Here is a 14,731-nt window from a genome sequence, read left to right as displayed (position 1 = left end):
ACGCCCCTAAAGCCCCCGGGGGGGGTCCCGGTGACCCTAAAGCCCCCGTGGGGGGGTCCCGGTGACCCTTGGGGTCATCCCAACGCCCCTAAAGCCCCCGGGGGGGGTCCCGGTGACCCTTGGGGTCATCCCAATGCCCCTAAAGGCCCCGTGGGGGGGTCCCGGTGACCCTAAAGCCCCCGGGGGGGGGGTCCTGGTGTCCCTAAAGCCCCCGGGGGGGTCCCGGTGCCCATAAAGCCCCCGGGGGGGGGTCCCGGTGCCCCCAAAGCCCCCCCCGAGCCCCCGTTAACGCCCCCCGGACCCCCCCGGTTCCCCCTCGCCCTCCTTGGGGGGTTCCCAGAGCCCCCCGGGCCCGTCCCGGTGCCCCCCCCCTCGCCCCCCCCCCGCCCCCCGGTGCTGCGGGGCGTGGCCCGGCCGGGGGGGCGTGGCCTGGCGCGCGGAGGGGGCGTGGCCCGGCGGCCGTTGCGGCCGTTAAATTTCAAACCCGGCCCAGCCCCGCAGGGAGCGCGGCGCGCTGCCCCCTCCCCCCTCCCTCCCCGCGGGGGCCGTGACGGGCGTCGCCGCCGCCCAATGGGAGCGCCGCGTCCCGGCCGCCAGCCAATCGCCCGCCGCGCGCGCTCCGCCGGCCCCGCCCTCCCGGCGGGAGGGGGGGGGCGCCGTAACTGACAGCGCTTCCCGCCAATTCCAACGGCCGCCGCCGCCGCGCGGGCCCCGCCCACGGGGGGCACCCCGCCGACCAATCGCCGCGCGGCGCCGCCTTGAGCGACGTGCCGCGGGGCCAATCGGCGCGCGGCGGGGGGGGGGGCCCGCTCCGGGTTTCCTCCTCGGCTCGGTTCGGGCCCCCCCCCCCCCTCCTTCCCCCCCCCCCCCGCGGGTTCCTTCGCTGCGAAGAAAATGGCGGCGGCGCCGAGCGGCGGCGAGGAGCGGCTGTGAGCGGGGGGGGGGCCCCGATGACGGGGGGGGGGGGGGGGCTCTGAAGGGGGGGGGGGCGGCGGCCGGGGGGGGGCGGCACCGCGCGGCCCCCCCCCTGCTCTGGGTGGGGGGGGGGGGGCGGACGGGACCGGCGCGCGCCTCCCCCCCCCCTCCCCTTGTGACCCCCCCCCCGAGCCACCCCCCCCTCTGACCCCCCCCCCTCTGAGCCCCCCCCCCCTTGAGCCCCCCCCCACCTCAGCCGCCCCCCCCCCCCGGGGGCCCCCCCCCCCCGTGGGCCCCTCCCCTCGGGTACGGGGGGGGCGGGGGGGGCGGGGGAAGCGGCGGGACCCCCCCGGGGGGGGGGGGGGGCGGGGGGGGGCGGTGAGTGCGTCATCAGCCGGGGAGGGCCCCCCCCGGCAAGAACGGGGCCCCCCCGGCGCCGGGACCCCCCCCATGAAACCCCCGGACCCCCCCCAAAACCTTCAGACCCCCCCCCCGAACCCCCAGCCCCTCCCAAAACCCCCGGACCCCCCCCCCAAAATCCCTGGAACCCCCCAAAACACACAGCCCCCCCCAAACCCAGGACCCCCCCCCAAAACCCTGAACCCCCCCCAAAACCCCCAGCCCCCCCCCATCCCCCGGCCCCCCCCAAAACCCCCAGCCCCCCCCAAGCCCCCAGCCCCCCCCCCAAAACCCTCAGCCCCCCCCCAAATTTCCCGCCCCCCCCCCGTCCCGCCCCCTTCCCCCCCCCGGCCCCAATCCCCGCGCTTTTCACCCCAAAACGCTGCGCGCGCGCCCGGCCCCCGCCCCCTAACTCCGCTGTTCTCCCCCCCCCCCCGCGCTCTGACGCCCCGACCCCCGAAATCGCGGCGTTTTGCCCCAAAGCGCCCTCCTCCGAGCGGCACCCGCGGGCCCGGCCGGTGCCCCGAAATCCCGGGGTTTTGCCCCAAAAGTTTGCGCGGACGCTCACGCCCCCTCCGCCGCCCGAAAGCGAGCGTTTCGCCCCAAAACGGCGGCCGCACGCTGACGCTCGCGGCCCGGTCCCGGCCCCAAAATCGCAGCTTTTTACCCCAAAACGGCGTCCGCACGCTAACACGGGCGGCCTCATCGCGTGCCCCAAAATCGCAGCTTTTTGCCCCAAAATTTTGTCTGCACGCTAACACGTGCAGCCTCATCACGTAACCCAAAATTGCGGCGTTTTACCCCAAAATAGTGTCCGCACGCTAACACGTGCGGCCTCATCGCGTGCCCCAAAATCGCAGCGTTTTACCCCAAAATACCATCCTCACGCTAACACGTGCAGCCCATCCCACGCCCCGAAATCGCAGCTTTTTACCCCAAAACTTCGTCCGCACGCTAACACGTGTGGCCCGTCCCACGCCCCAAAATCGCGGTGTTTTGCCCCAAAACGTCGTCCGCATGCTAACGCGGGCGGCCCCATCCCGTGCCCCAAAATTGCAGGATTTTGCCCCAAAACGCTGCCGCCACGCTAACACACGCGTACTGTCCCACGCCCCGAAATTGCAGCGTTTTGCCCCAAAATGTCGCCCGGACGCTAACACGTGCGGCCCCATCCCGTGCCCCAAAACCCCCGCGTTTCGCCCCAAAACGCCATCCTCACGCTAACACGCGCAGCCCCGTCCCACACCCAAAACCCGCAGATTTTCCCCCAAAATCTCGTCCTCCCGCCAGCACCCGCCTCCCCGGCCTCGCGCTGACAGCCCCGGCCGCATCCCGTGCCCCGAAACCCCGCCTTTTCGCCCCAAATCCCGCGGCGGCCGCGCTCCCGGCGCCCCGGCGCCGTCGCGAGGCCGAGGCCGCGCCGAGCTCGTCGCCCGCGGCCTCCAGCAGCCCGGTGCCGGCCTCCGCCTGCCGCCGGCCTCCGCCTGCTCGCGTCCCCGCATCGCCGGCCTCCTCGTGCCGGCCTCCCCGTGCTGCTGACCTCCTCCCGCCGGCCTCCTCGTGCCGCCGGCCTCCCCGCACGACCAGCCTCCCGCCGGCCTCCGCTTGCTCGCGTCCCCACGCCGCCGGCCTCCTCGTGCCGGCCTCCTCGTGTCGCCGGCCTCCCCGCACCGCTGGCCTCCTCGTGCTGGCGTCCCCACGCTGCCGGCCTCCTCTTGCCCCTGGCCTCCTCCTGCTCGCGTCCGCACGCTGCCAGCCTCCTCCTGCCGGCCTCCCTGCGCCGCTGGCGTCTTCGTCCCGCCGGCGTCCTCGTGCCGCCGGCCTCCCCCCGGCCTCCTCCCTCTCAGCCTCCTCGTGCCGGCCTCCCCGTGCCGCCGGCCTCCTCCCGCTGCCATCCTCGTGCCGGCCTCCTCCCGCTCGGCCTCGCGTCCGCGGGGCAAAGCCGGCGCCGGCCTCCGCGGAGCCCCCCGGGGACGCGGCCTCCGGGCGCCTCCGTGTGTCCGGCCTCCGTCCCGTGTCCGTCCCGTGTCCGTGCGTCCGCCCGGTCCCGGCCGCGTCCTCAAATGTTGTTGGAGGCCGCCGGCCTCCGCCCCCGATAACCCACGCACGTTAACCCACTGCTCGTCCCGCGGCTGGGTTTCGGGGCGAAAAGCGCCCGTTTTGGGGCGAAAAGCGCCCGTTTTGGGGCAAAACGCGCCCGTTTGGGGGCCAAATGCACCTTTCCTGGGGCGAAAGGCGCCTGCTTTGGGGCGAAAGGTGCCTTTTTTGGGGCGAAACACGCCTGTTTCGGGGTAAAAGGCGTCTGCGTCCGTTGAAAGACGTCTGTTTTGAGGCAGAAGGCGCCCGTTTTGGGGCGAAAGGTGCTCGTTTTGGGACAAAGGACGCGCGTTCCGGGAGAAGTCGCTCGTTTTGGGGTGAAAGGCGCCCGTTCTGGGGCAGAAGGCGTTTATTTTGGTGCAAAAGACGCAAGTTTTGGGGCAGAAGGCGCGTGTTCTGTGCGAAGGCTCTCGTTTTGGGGCAGAACACGCCTGTTTTGGGGAAAATGCACGTGTTTCGGAGCAGAAAGGGCCCGTTTGGGGGCAAAATCTGCTTGTTTCGGGGCAAGAGGCGTCCGTTTCGGGTCAAAACGCGCCTGTTTTGGGGCAGAAGGCGTCCATTTTGGGGTAAAATCCACCTGTTTTGGGGCAGGAGGCGTCCTTTTGAGTTAACGTGCACCTGCTTGGAGGCAAAACGCACCTGTTTGGGGCGGGAGGCACCTGTTTTGGGTCAAAATGCTGCAGTTTTGGGGCAGAAGGTGCCCGTTTCGGGTCAAAACGCACTTGTTTTGTGGCAGAAAGGGTCTGTTTGGGGGCAAAACATGCCTGTTTGGGAAAAAATGTGCCCATTTCGGGGCAGAAGGTGCCGGTTTGGAGTTAAAACGCACTTGTTTCGGGGCAGAAGGCGCCCGTTTCAGGTCAAAACGAACTTGTTTTGGGGCAGAAAGCGTCTGTTCCGGGGCAACACGTGCGTCTTTGGGGGTGAAAGGCGCCCGTTTCGGGGCGGAAGCTGTTGATTTTGGGTCCAAACGCGCCTGTTTCGGGTCAGAAGGCTCCTGTTTCAGGGCAAAAGCCGCCTGTTTCGGGTCCGAACGCTCCCGTTTTGGGGCAGAAGCCGCCTGTTTTGGGTCCGAAGGCTCCTGTTTTGGGGCAGAAGGCTCCTGTTTTGGGGCAGAAGGCTCCTATTTTGGGTCCGAAGGCTCCTGTTTTGGGTCCGAAGGCTCCTGTTTTGGGTTAGAATGTGCCTGTTTTGGGGCAGAAGGCTCCTGTTTCGGGTCCGAACGCTCCCGTTTCGGGTCCGACCTCTCCCGTTCCGGCTCAGACCCCCCCGGTCCGTTCCCCCGCCCCATCCCGCCCCCCCCCGCCCCCCCTAACCCCTCCCTCTGTCCCCCCAGGGAAGAGCAGGCGGAGGAGGAGCCCCTGCCGGCCCTCCAGGAGCGTCCCCCCAAGGCCAAGAAATCCCGCAAGGAGCAGCAGCGCCGCGACGACGACGACGACGGCGACCCCCCCGACCCCCCCGAGCCCTCGGGGGCCGAACCGGCGGAAGCGGGCAAAGCCGAGAGCTCGGAGGGTCCCGGGGGGGCCGCGCCGGCGGCTCCGGAGCCTTCGGCCTCCCCCAAGCAGCGCCGCTCCATCATCCGCGACCGCGGCCCCATGTACGACGACCCCACGCTGCCCGAGGGCTGGACCCGCAAGCTGAAGCAGCGCAAGTCCGGCCGCTCGGCCGGCAAGTACGACGTCTACCTGATCAAGTGAGTGCGGGGCTGGGGGGGGGGGGGGCTCGGAGCCCCCCCCACCCCATCACCACCCTCCTTTTGCTCTCTTCCCCCCCCCCCCACCTCGTCGCGGCAGCCCGCAGGGGAAAGCCTTCCGCTCCAAGGTGGAGCTGATCGCCTACTTCGAGAAGGTGGGCGACACCTCGCTGGACCCCAACGACTTCGACTTCACCGTCACCGGCCGCGGGAGCCCCTCCCGGCGCGAGCAGCGGCCCCCCAAAAAACCCAAGGCCCCCAAAAGCCCCGGCACGGGACGGGGACGCGGGCGCCCCAAGGGCAGCGGGGCGGCGCGCCCCAAGGCGGCGGCGGAGGCCGGGGGGGGCACGCCGCTGAAACGGGCGATGGAGAAGAGCGCCGGCAAGCTGCTGGTCAAGATGCCCTTCGCCGGGGGGGGGACGACGACGACGACGGCGGCGGCGGCGGCGACGGGGGGGGCGGCGGTGACGGCCCCCCCCCCCCAGTCCGGCCCGGTGCTGGCGGCCAAGCGCCCCGGGAGGAAGAGGAAGGCGGACGCCGACAGCCACGCCGTGCCCAAAAAGCGAGGCCGAAAGCCCGGGGGGGCCGCCGGGGGGGGCGGCGGCGGCGGCGGCGGCGCGGGAGGAGGAGGAGGAGGAGGAGGCGGCGGCGGCGGCGGCGGAGGAAGCAGCGGCGGGGGGGGCCCGGCCGGCTCGCCCCCCCCCGAAGCCAAGAAGAAGACGGCGGCCGCCCCCCCGGCGGTGCAGGAGACGGTGCTGCCCATCAAGAAGCGCAAAACCCGCGAGGCGGCGGCGGCGCCCCCCCCCCCCGAGACCCCCCCGGCCCCCCCCGAGCGCGGCGGCACCGGGGGGGGCGGCGGCGGCGCCCCCCCCCCGGCGGGGGGACCCCCAAGGGACCCAGGAGCGCCCGCAGCCCCGGGCGGCGCAGCAAAGAGGGGAGCCCCAAAGGGCGGGGGGGCAAGCGGGGAACCCCCCCCCCGCCGCCGCCGCCGCCCCCCCCGCCGCCGCCGCCCCCCCCCCCCGCTGCCGCCGCTGCTGCCGCCGCCGCCGCCCCCCCCCCCCCGAGCCCCAGGACAGCGCCAGCGCCGCCCCCCCCCCCGCCGCGGCCGGCTCAGGACCTCAGGGGGGGGCGCGCGGAGGAGCGGGGGGGGCCCCCCGACGGCTGCGCCAAGGAGCCGGCTAAGACTCACCCCCCCCGCCGCCCCCCCCCCACAAACCGCGGGGGGAGGCCGAGCACAAAGACACTGCCCCCCCCCCGGCCTCCTCTTCTTCCTCTTCTTCTTCCTCCTCTTCCTCGGCGGCGGCGCCCCCCCCCAGCGCGGCCGTGCCCCGGCCCCCCCCCCGCGACGAGGCGGTCGACACCAGGACGCCTGTGCCCGAGCGCGTCAGCTGACTGTGAGCCCCCCCCCCGGGACCCCCCCTCACCCCCAACCCCCCCCCTCCCCGTTTATTGCCCCCCCCCCCCGACACACAGACAGACCCGCGGACGGACCCCCCCTCCCCCCCGCGCGCACCACGCAGGCAGCCCCACGCACGCCCCCCCCGCCCGCCGCCGTCCCCCCCGCCCCAAAAATCCCCCCCATTTTGTCATCGACCCCCCCGTTACGTCATCAGCCCCCCTGTATCGTCATCAAACCCCCGTTACGTCATCAGCCCCCCCATTACGTCATCAGCCCCCCCGTGTCGCCGTCGTACCCCCCCATATCGTCATTGCCCCCCCGTTGTCATCGTCCCCTCCATATCGTCATCGTCGCCCCCCCGTATTGTCATTGTCGCCCCCCCGTGTCGTCGTTACCCCCCATATCGTGTCGTCGTCCCCCCCCGTATCGTCGTCGCCCCCCCGTGCCGTCACCGCCGTCCCCCCCCCCGGCCCCGTTTTTACGAGCGAAAAGCACAGCGAGGGGCACGGAGCCCCCCTCCCCCGCACCCTCCCCCCTTTGCAGGGCGCCCCCCCCCCCCCCCAAATTTTGCACTTTGGCCTCCGGGAGGGGGGGTCCTGGGGGCGCCGCCCCCCCTCCCCCCCCCCAGCGCCGCTCGCGTGCCCCCGGGGACTTTTGCACTACCGGGGCCGGGGGGATCCGGCCGCCGGCCAATGGGAGGGGGCGCTGCCGGGGCGGGATCCGGTCGCCGGCCAATGGGGAGGGAGGAGGGGAGCGGGGCGGGGCCGGTGTTTGGCCAATGGGGGCGGAGGCGGCGGCTGGGCGGGGCAGGAAGGGGGCTCTGGCCAATGGGGAGTGACGGCGGAGTGGGATCCGCTCACGAGCCAATCGGGAGCGAGTTCCTGTAGGGGCAGGGGCCGGTGGTCAGCCAATGGGGAGCGGGTTCCTGTTGAGGTGGGGTCCAGTGGTCAGCCAATCAGGAGCGGGGGCAGGGGCTGGTCTTGAGCCAATCAGGAGCGAGCTGCAGCGGTGCGGGATCTGGTCTCGAGCCAATCAGGAGTGAGCTGTGGGGATGTGGGATCTGGGCTCGAGCCAATCAGGAGGGGGCAGGGGGCGGGGCAGGATCGAGACTCGAACCAATTGGGAGTGACCTCCGGTTGGGTTGGGAGCCAGCGTTGAGCCAATCAGGAACAGGTTCCGCTTGAGCTGGGATCCAGTGTTCGGCCAATCAGGAGCGGCGTGCTGCAGGGGCAAGAGCCAATGGGGAGCAGCGTCCGGGCGAGCTGAGATCCAGTGCCGAGCCAATCAGGAGCGGTGCTGGGCGGGGCGAGGCGGCTGCCAGGCCAATCCTGGGCCGCCGATTCGCAGCGGGACCAAGTCCTCGGCCAATCAGGAGCGAGCTGGGGGGATCCGGCCTCTGCCCGGCCAGCAGCGACTCTGGGTCGAGATGGGATCCGGCCAGGATCCAATCGGGAGTGACGTTGGATTGGAGGGGCGGATCCGGTTTCCATCCAGTGGGGAGTCGGGCTGGGCGGGGGCGGGATCCGGTCTTCAGCCAATCAGGGGGCGTTCCGGGAAGGGCTGAGCCAGGCAGGAGCCAGGGCGGGCTGGGGCGGGATCCAGTCTTCAGCCAATCAGGAGTCATTCTGGGTAGGCCTGGGCCAATCAGGAGCCAGGTCGGGTTGGGGGCGGGATCGAGCACAGAGCCAATCAGGAGTGGCGCTGGGTTGGGGAAGGATCTAGCGTGGAGCCAATCAGGAGTGGTCATGGGCTGGGACGGGACGCAGGGCAGAGCCAATCAGGAGCGACCTTGGCTTGGGGCGGGATCTACCGTGGAGCCAATCAGGAGCGAGCGTGGGCTCGGCGGGGGGGGAACCATCAGAGCCAATCAGGAGTGACTGTGAGCTGGGGGGATCCGGTCTCCGTCCAATAGGAAGCGACGGCGGCCCCCGGGGAAGGGGGGCTGCTCCCCCCAAACCCCCCAAATTGCGCGATTTCCCCCCAGATCCCGGGATGGGGGGGGGGATGGGGGGGCGGGGGGGCTCCGTCCTGCACTTTACCGGTCCCGGGGGTGTTGGGGGCGGGGATCCCCTCGGGGGGGGCGGAATCCATTGGGGGGGGGATCCATGGGGGGGCCCCCCCGTGCCGTTCTTCCACGCCGCCCTGCGGGGCCCCCCCGTCCCCGTCTTCCCGCACGGGACTGTTAGCGCTTGGCCCCCCCCCCCCCCCCCCAAAAAAAAAAATTCCCTGAGACCCCCCCCCCGCACCGGGACCCCCCCCCCCGCTCCTCATGGCAATAAGGGGGGGCCCCGCCCGGCCCCTTTTTGCTAAAAAAAAAAAAACAACAAAAAAACCACGAGAAAAGAGCAAAAAAAAAAAAAAAAAAAAGAATAAAAACTGAAAAACCCGGAGCCCGCGCGGGGGGGGGTTGGGGGGGGCGGGGGGGGACGCGGGGGGGCGCCGGGGCCTATTTATTGTGCACCCCCCGCCGCAGGCGTCCCCGTGTCTGTGCCGCAGTCAGCTATAAACCTGTGTAACCCCCGCCTGCGCCCGTCCTTCCGGGGGGGGCGGGGGGGGCCGGGGGGATCCCGGCAGATCCCGGGGGGTCTCGAGTGGGTCCCGTGGGGGTCCCAGGTGGGACCGAGATCCAGCCGAGTGGATCCCGGGATCCCTTTGGTGGGGGGGGTGCCAAGATGGAGGGTGGGGGGCGCGGGTGGATCCCGGGTGGATCCCGGGCTGCTTGCGCGGTGCCGGTGGATCCCGGTCACTGCAAGCGGTGTCAGCGGATCCCGGTTGCATCAGGTCACACCGGTGGATCCCGGTCGCGTCAGTGGACCCCAGGTGCATCTGGTCCCACCAGTGGATCCCGGTCGCATCAGGTCGCACCAGTGGATCCCAGCAGCTCCCGGTGGCACCAGCAGATCCCAGATCCTTCAGGCGGTGACTGGATCCCAGAAGCTCCAGCTGGCACCGGTTGATCCCAAGCCACTCCAGGTCACACCAGTCGATCCCAGTCACTCCAGATCTCGCCAGTAGATCCCAGCCATGCGAGGCCGCACCAGTGGATCCCAGCACCTCCAGGTGGAACCAGCGGATCCCGGTTGCACCAGGCCACTCCAGTGGAACCCGGCAGCTCCAGTGGATCCCAGACACTCCAGGTCACACCGGTGGATCCCGGCAGTTCCAGTGGATCCCAGCAGCTCAATTGGGTCTCAGTCATCCCAGGTCCCACCAGTGGATCCCAGTTACTCCCAGTCACTCCAGTGGATCCCAGCAACTCTACTGGATCCCAGCTACTCCAGATCCCACCAGTGGATCCCAGCAGCTCCAGCTCCCACCAGTGGATCCCAGTTACTCCAGGACACTCCAGTGGATGCCAGTTACTCTGGACCCCCTCCCCCAGTGGATCCCAGTCACCCCAGCTCCCCCCAGTGGATCCCAGTTACTCCAGCTCACACCAGTGGACCCCCCCCCCGTGGCTCCCGATCCCCGCAGCAGCTCTCGGCCCCGCTCCGTGGAGCCGTGACATCACCGCCGTGACGTCGCGCCCCTCGCCGACGTCATTCTCCCGTCCTGCGTCATCGCCCCGATGACGTCACGGCGAGGGGGGGCGGGGCCGGCACCTTCCCGCCGGCCGCGCTCCCCGCGCCACGCTCAAGATGGCGCGCGGTAACTATGGCAACACCGCGGCGCCGGGCGGCGCTTCCGCCACACTCAAGATGGCGGCGCGCGGGGGGGGGGGCCGCGCATGCGCAGCGCGGGGGCCTCTTAAAGGGGCCGCGGGGAGCGGGCGGTGCCCTGGGGCGGGCCGGGGGCGGCTCCGGGACCCCCGGGGGGCACCGGGAGGGGCTCGGGGGGCCTCGGGTGGGAGTGGACAGGGACCCCGAGCCCCCATTTATTTACCGCGGGGCCTGCCAATAAAGCCGTGCCGCTCTCACACCGGTGCCTTCTCTGCGAGGCGGGGGGCGGGGGGAGGCGCTGACGGGCACCGGGACCCCCCCCCAGGACCTCCCTCCCCCCCGAGACCCCTGAGCCCCCCCCCCCCCCTCCCCTCCCCTCCCCTCCCCTCCCCTCCCGCCGCCATTTTGGCCGCCACCCTGAGGGGAGCCCCCTCCCCACCCCGAACGGGCCCCTTAACGGCCACCGGGCGGGAAGCTGTGAGGAGAAGCGGGGCTCGTTTAGGCCCGGGGAGGGGCCGCGGCGCTAAAAACCGCCCAAAATCGGGCTTTTGGCACAAAAACCGTTAGCTGACCGCACTGCGCATGCGCCCAAAGCATGGGCGGGAAGAGGGAGGGGGGCCGGGCGAGGAGGGGGAGGAGGAGGGCGGCGCGCATGCGCAGTGCGGCAGCCGGGCAGGGCGGGCGGTGCGGCGCGGCGCATGCGCGGGGCGCGCGCGGGCCGTTAGGCGCCCACATCCGGGTCCCCGCGCGGCGCCATCTTTGTGGCGGGTGGAGGAGACGCGTCCAAAATGGCGGCTCCCAAGAGCCCGTAGGCGGCGCGGCAGGCGGGCCCCTCTCGGCCTTTCGGCGAGCCCCGGAGCGAGCGGAGGCGGCGGGGGGCGAGCGAGCGGCGGCGGCGGGCGCCTGCAGGTGCGGGGGGGCCGCGGCCGGGGCGAAGCGGCGCGGGGCGAGGCGGGTGAGGCGGCCGCCGCCATCTTGGGCGGCCTCCTCGGCCTCCTCCCCCCCGCCGCCGCCGCCATCTTGGGGCCGGGCTTTAAATAAAGAGGGGGGGGTGGGGAAAAAATGGGGGGGGGGGCAGCAGGCCGCAGCGGGGGGGGGGCGCCGACATCTTCCCTCCCGCTTCGGCCAGGCGCCGCCATCTTGTCCCGAGGAGGAGGAGGAGGAGGAGCAGGAGCAGGAGCAGGAGCAGGAGCAGGAGCAGGAGCAGCAGCAGCAGCAGCAGCAGCAGCGCGCCGCCATCTTGTGTCTCCCTCCCCTTATTGGGTCCCCCCTCAACATCCGGGCACTTGTGGAGCCCCGCCCGCTGAAGGAGCCACATCCGGGTAACGGCAGCGGGACGGGCGGCGCCATCTTGGGAGGGAACAGCCGGGTACTGAGACACGGGGGGGGGAGGGGAGGCTCGTACGGGGCCCCCCCGCCGCCATTTTGGGGCCCCTCGGGGAAAAAGGGGTGGGGGCGGGGCCGGGAGGGGGTGGGGCTTGCGGCGGCAGGCAACATGGCGGCGCCCATGGGGGGCTGAGCGCTCCGTACAGCGCGCAGCAATCGGGGCTGGGAGATCCGTTAAGCGAGGAGGAAGCGGCGGGGGTAAAACGGGGAGCGGGGGGGGTCGCGGGAAGCGGGGGGGGGCGGCTCCGGTTGGGTTTGGTTTTGGAGAATTAGGGAGGGGTCCCTTTAAGGGCCTCCCGTGTGGCCACGCCCCCTCGGCGGCCGTCATGGCGGCGCCCAGCGGCTGCCGTACGGCGCGGGCTGGGCCCCGGGGCCGGGCCTAGCGCCCCCCGCCCGCCCCACGCCGCCCTGGGGCGCCCCCGCCGCGGCGCTCCCCCCCTCCCCGGTGCCGCCCCCCAAGATGGCGGCGCCCAGTCCCCGCCCCCCAAGATGGCGGCGCCCAGTCCCCGCCCCCCAAGATGGCGGCTCCCGCCTCGGGGCTGCCTTTCCGTACAGCTCCCCGCCCGTAAGGGGGGGACGAGGCCGGGCCGGGCGCGGGTTTCTCGCCGCTGGTGCCCCCCTCCCTGAGCGGCGGCGGAAGCGGGGGGAGGCGGGCGCCATATTGAGCAGGCCGCGGTCCTTCCCAAGATGGCGGCGCCCACTGTGCAGAGGGGCGGCGGGGCGGTGAGGAGGGGCGGCGGCGGCGGCTTGGAGGGGGCAAAACGGGGCGGGGGACAAAGAGGGGGGAGGGAACGGGGGTGTCCCGGTGGCGTTTGGGCGGGGGGCACCCCGGTTCCGCGCTCCCTCCCAAGATGGCGCCGCGACCTCCCCAAGATGGCGCCGCCCGTGCGCCCAAGATGGCGCCGTCCTCTCGGGGGGGGTGGTTGGGTGGGCGGGGCTTCAAGATGCCCCGCCCATTCGGCGTCCCGCCCTCCCCCGCGCGGCGCGGAGGAGACGAGCGCCGCAAGATGGCGGCTCCCAGGGCGGCGTGAAGGCGCCCGCCGCCGCCCCCAGGCCCCGCCTCGCCGTCCCCGGGCCCCGACGGAAGCCGCGAGGGGCCGCGAGCCGCCGCCGGGGGGGTGCGGACGGGAGCCGGGAGGGGGCGGCGGGCGGCGGGAGGGGGCGGCGGGGGGGGAGGGGGGGGCAGGGCGCCGCCATTTTCCGCCCGGGCAGCGACAAGATGGCGGCTCCCAGGGCCCGCCGGGGGGGGGGAGGGGGCCCGAGGGGGCGGGGGCACGGGGAGGGGCGGGGGGGGGGTGGGGGGGTTGCTAGGGGGCACTTGGGTTGCTAGGGGCAGTTAGTTGGCGCCGGGGGGGGTAATGGGGTTGATAAGAGGCGATTAAATGTTGGGGGGGGCAATTGTATCGTTAGGGGGCAGTTAGAGTGCTGGGGGGGGGCAATTGGGCTCCCGGGGGGGCAATTGCATTGTTAGGGACAGTTAGTTTGCCCCGGGGGGGGCAATTGGGTTGTCCGGGGGGTAATTGTATTGTTAAGGGGTATATGGGTTGCCGGGGAGGGGCAATTGGGCTCCCGGGGGGGCAATTGTATTGTTAGGGGGCAGTTAGGTTGTTGGGGGGGGGCAGTTGGGTTCCCGGGGGGGCAGTTGGGCTGCCGGGGGGGCAATTGGGTTGTTAGGGGGCAGTCGGGCAATCAGGGAGGGTAATTGCATTGTTAGGGGGCAGTTAGGTGTCTGGAGGGGGTAATTGGGCTGGCGGGGGGGTGTTTGTGTTGTTAAGGGACAGTTCGTTTGTCCCGGGGGGGCACTTGAGTCGCTGGGGGGCAATTGTATTGTTAAGGGGCAATTAGGATGCCGGGGGGGCAATTGGGCTCCCGGCAGGGCAATTGTATTGTTAAGGGGCAGTTATGTGGCTGGAGGGGGGCAATTTGCTTGTTATGGGGCAGATTAATTGCCCCGGGGGGGCAGTTGCATGGGTGGGGGCAGATAGCGTGGAGCGGGGCAGTTGTATTTTTTGTGGGGGGGTGACGAGTGGGGCAGTTAAAATGCTGGGGGGGGGGGCGGTTTTGATGCCGGGGGGGCAATTGTAACGCAGGGGGGGCAGTTATAGCAGCGGGGGGGCGCTGCCCACAATTCCCTGGTCCTGGGGGGGGCGGTTGCCGGAGTGTGGGGGCAAGTAGTGGGGGGGGGGGGGGACAATTAGCGGGGGCAATTAGTGCAGCCGGACTGCATCGCCCCGGGGCAGGGAGGGATGAGGGGAGCGGCTGCCCCCCCCCCCCCGGGGGGGTGTTACGGGGGGGGGCCCTAAGGACTGGGGGGGTGGGCTGAGAATTTGGGAGGGGGCTGTGGGGGGGGGGGGTCCCTACGGATTTGGGGGGGGTCTCTGAGGATTTTGGGGGGGGTCCCTAAGGATTTGGGGGGGGGGGGGGCAGGTCTTTGGGCAGCACCCAAAAGCGTCGGGGGGGGGGGGGGGCTCAACATCAATTACACCCTGAATATAATTGGGGGGGGGGGGGCTAATTTGTGTATCGTGCCCCCCCCCCCCCCCCCCCCCCCGCCAGTCCCAATGGGGGTTTGTTAGTGCCGGTAATTAATCATTTGGGGGGGGGGTACATAAATGAGGGGGGACATGGGGGGGGGGGGATTGGGGGGGGGGAACATAAATGGGGCGGACTGGGGGGGTACATAAATGAGGGGGGACATGGGGGGGGGATTGGGGGGGGGAACATAAATGGGGCGGACTGGGGGGGTACATAAATGGGGGGGGACATGGGGGGGGGACTGGGGGGGCTCCCCTTTGCCGGCACGGTTCTGGCCCCCCCCCCCAACTGCCCCCCCCCCCCCCCGCCAGGAGAGGCAGAGGGCCCCGATGGCCGCCCCGGCCCCGGGCGGGGGCCCCCCCGGCGCCCCCCCCGCGCTGCAGCCGCGCTGGCGGCGGGTGGTGGGCTGGTCGGGGCCCGTCCCCCGCCCCCGGCACGGCCACCGCGCCGTCGCCATCAAGGAGCTCATCGTCGTCTTCGGCGGCGGCAACGAGGGCATCGTGGACGAGCTGCACGTCTACAACACCGGTGGGCGCGGGGGGGGGGCACAAAGTTGGGGGGGGGCACGGGGGGGCGGTTATGGGGGGTGGGGGGGCAATTGGGGGGGAGTGGGGGGGAGAAATGGGGTGTATGGGGGGGTAACTGGGGGTA

The 14,731-nt window shown here is 71.7% G+C and overlaps 2 protein-coding genes across 2 annotated transcripts; both read left to right on the top strand.

Annotated features, from left to right (window-relative positions):
• Positions 1–849: 849 nt before the first annotated feature.
• Positions 850–6,108, top strand: LOC121063334 (methyl-CpG-binding protein 2-like; the record flags this gene model as incomplete). Its single annotated transcript, XM_040543754.1, has 3 exons — positions 850–929; positions 4,745–5,101; positions 5,202–6,108. Coding segments are annotated over exons 1-3 (1,299 nt in total), but the record flags the coding sequence as incomplete, so codon positions are not given.
• Positions 6,109–12,010: 5,902 nt separating this feature from the next.
• Positions 12,011–14,632, top strand: LOC121063333 (host cell factor 1-like; the record flags this gene model as incomplete). Its single annotated transcript, XM_040543752.1, has 2 exons — positions 12,011–12,268; positions 14,392–14,632. Coding segments are annotated over exons 1-2 (277 nt in total), but the record flags the coding sequence as incomplete, so codon positions are not given.
• Positions 14,633–14,731: the final 99 nt, after the last annotated feature.

This window comes from Cygnus olor, unplaced genomic scaffold, assembly GCF_009769625.2.
Source record: "Cygnus olor isolate bCygOlo1 unplaced genomic scaffold, bCygOlo1.pri.v2 scaffold_193_ctg1, whole genome shotgun sequence".
NCBI classification, from domain to species: Eukaryota; Metazoa; Chordata; class Aves; order Anseriformes; family Anatidae; genus Cygnus; species Cygnus olor.
This window is presented reverse-complemented; position numbering and strand designations above follow the sequence as displayed.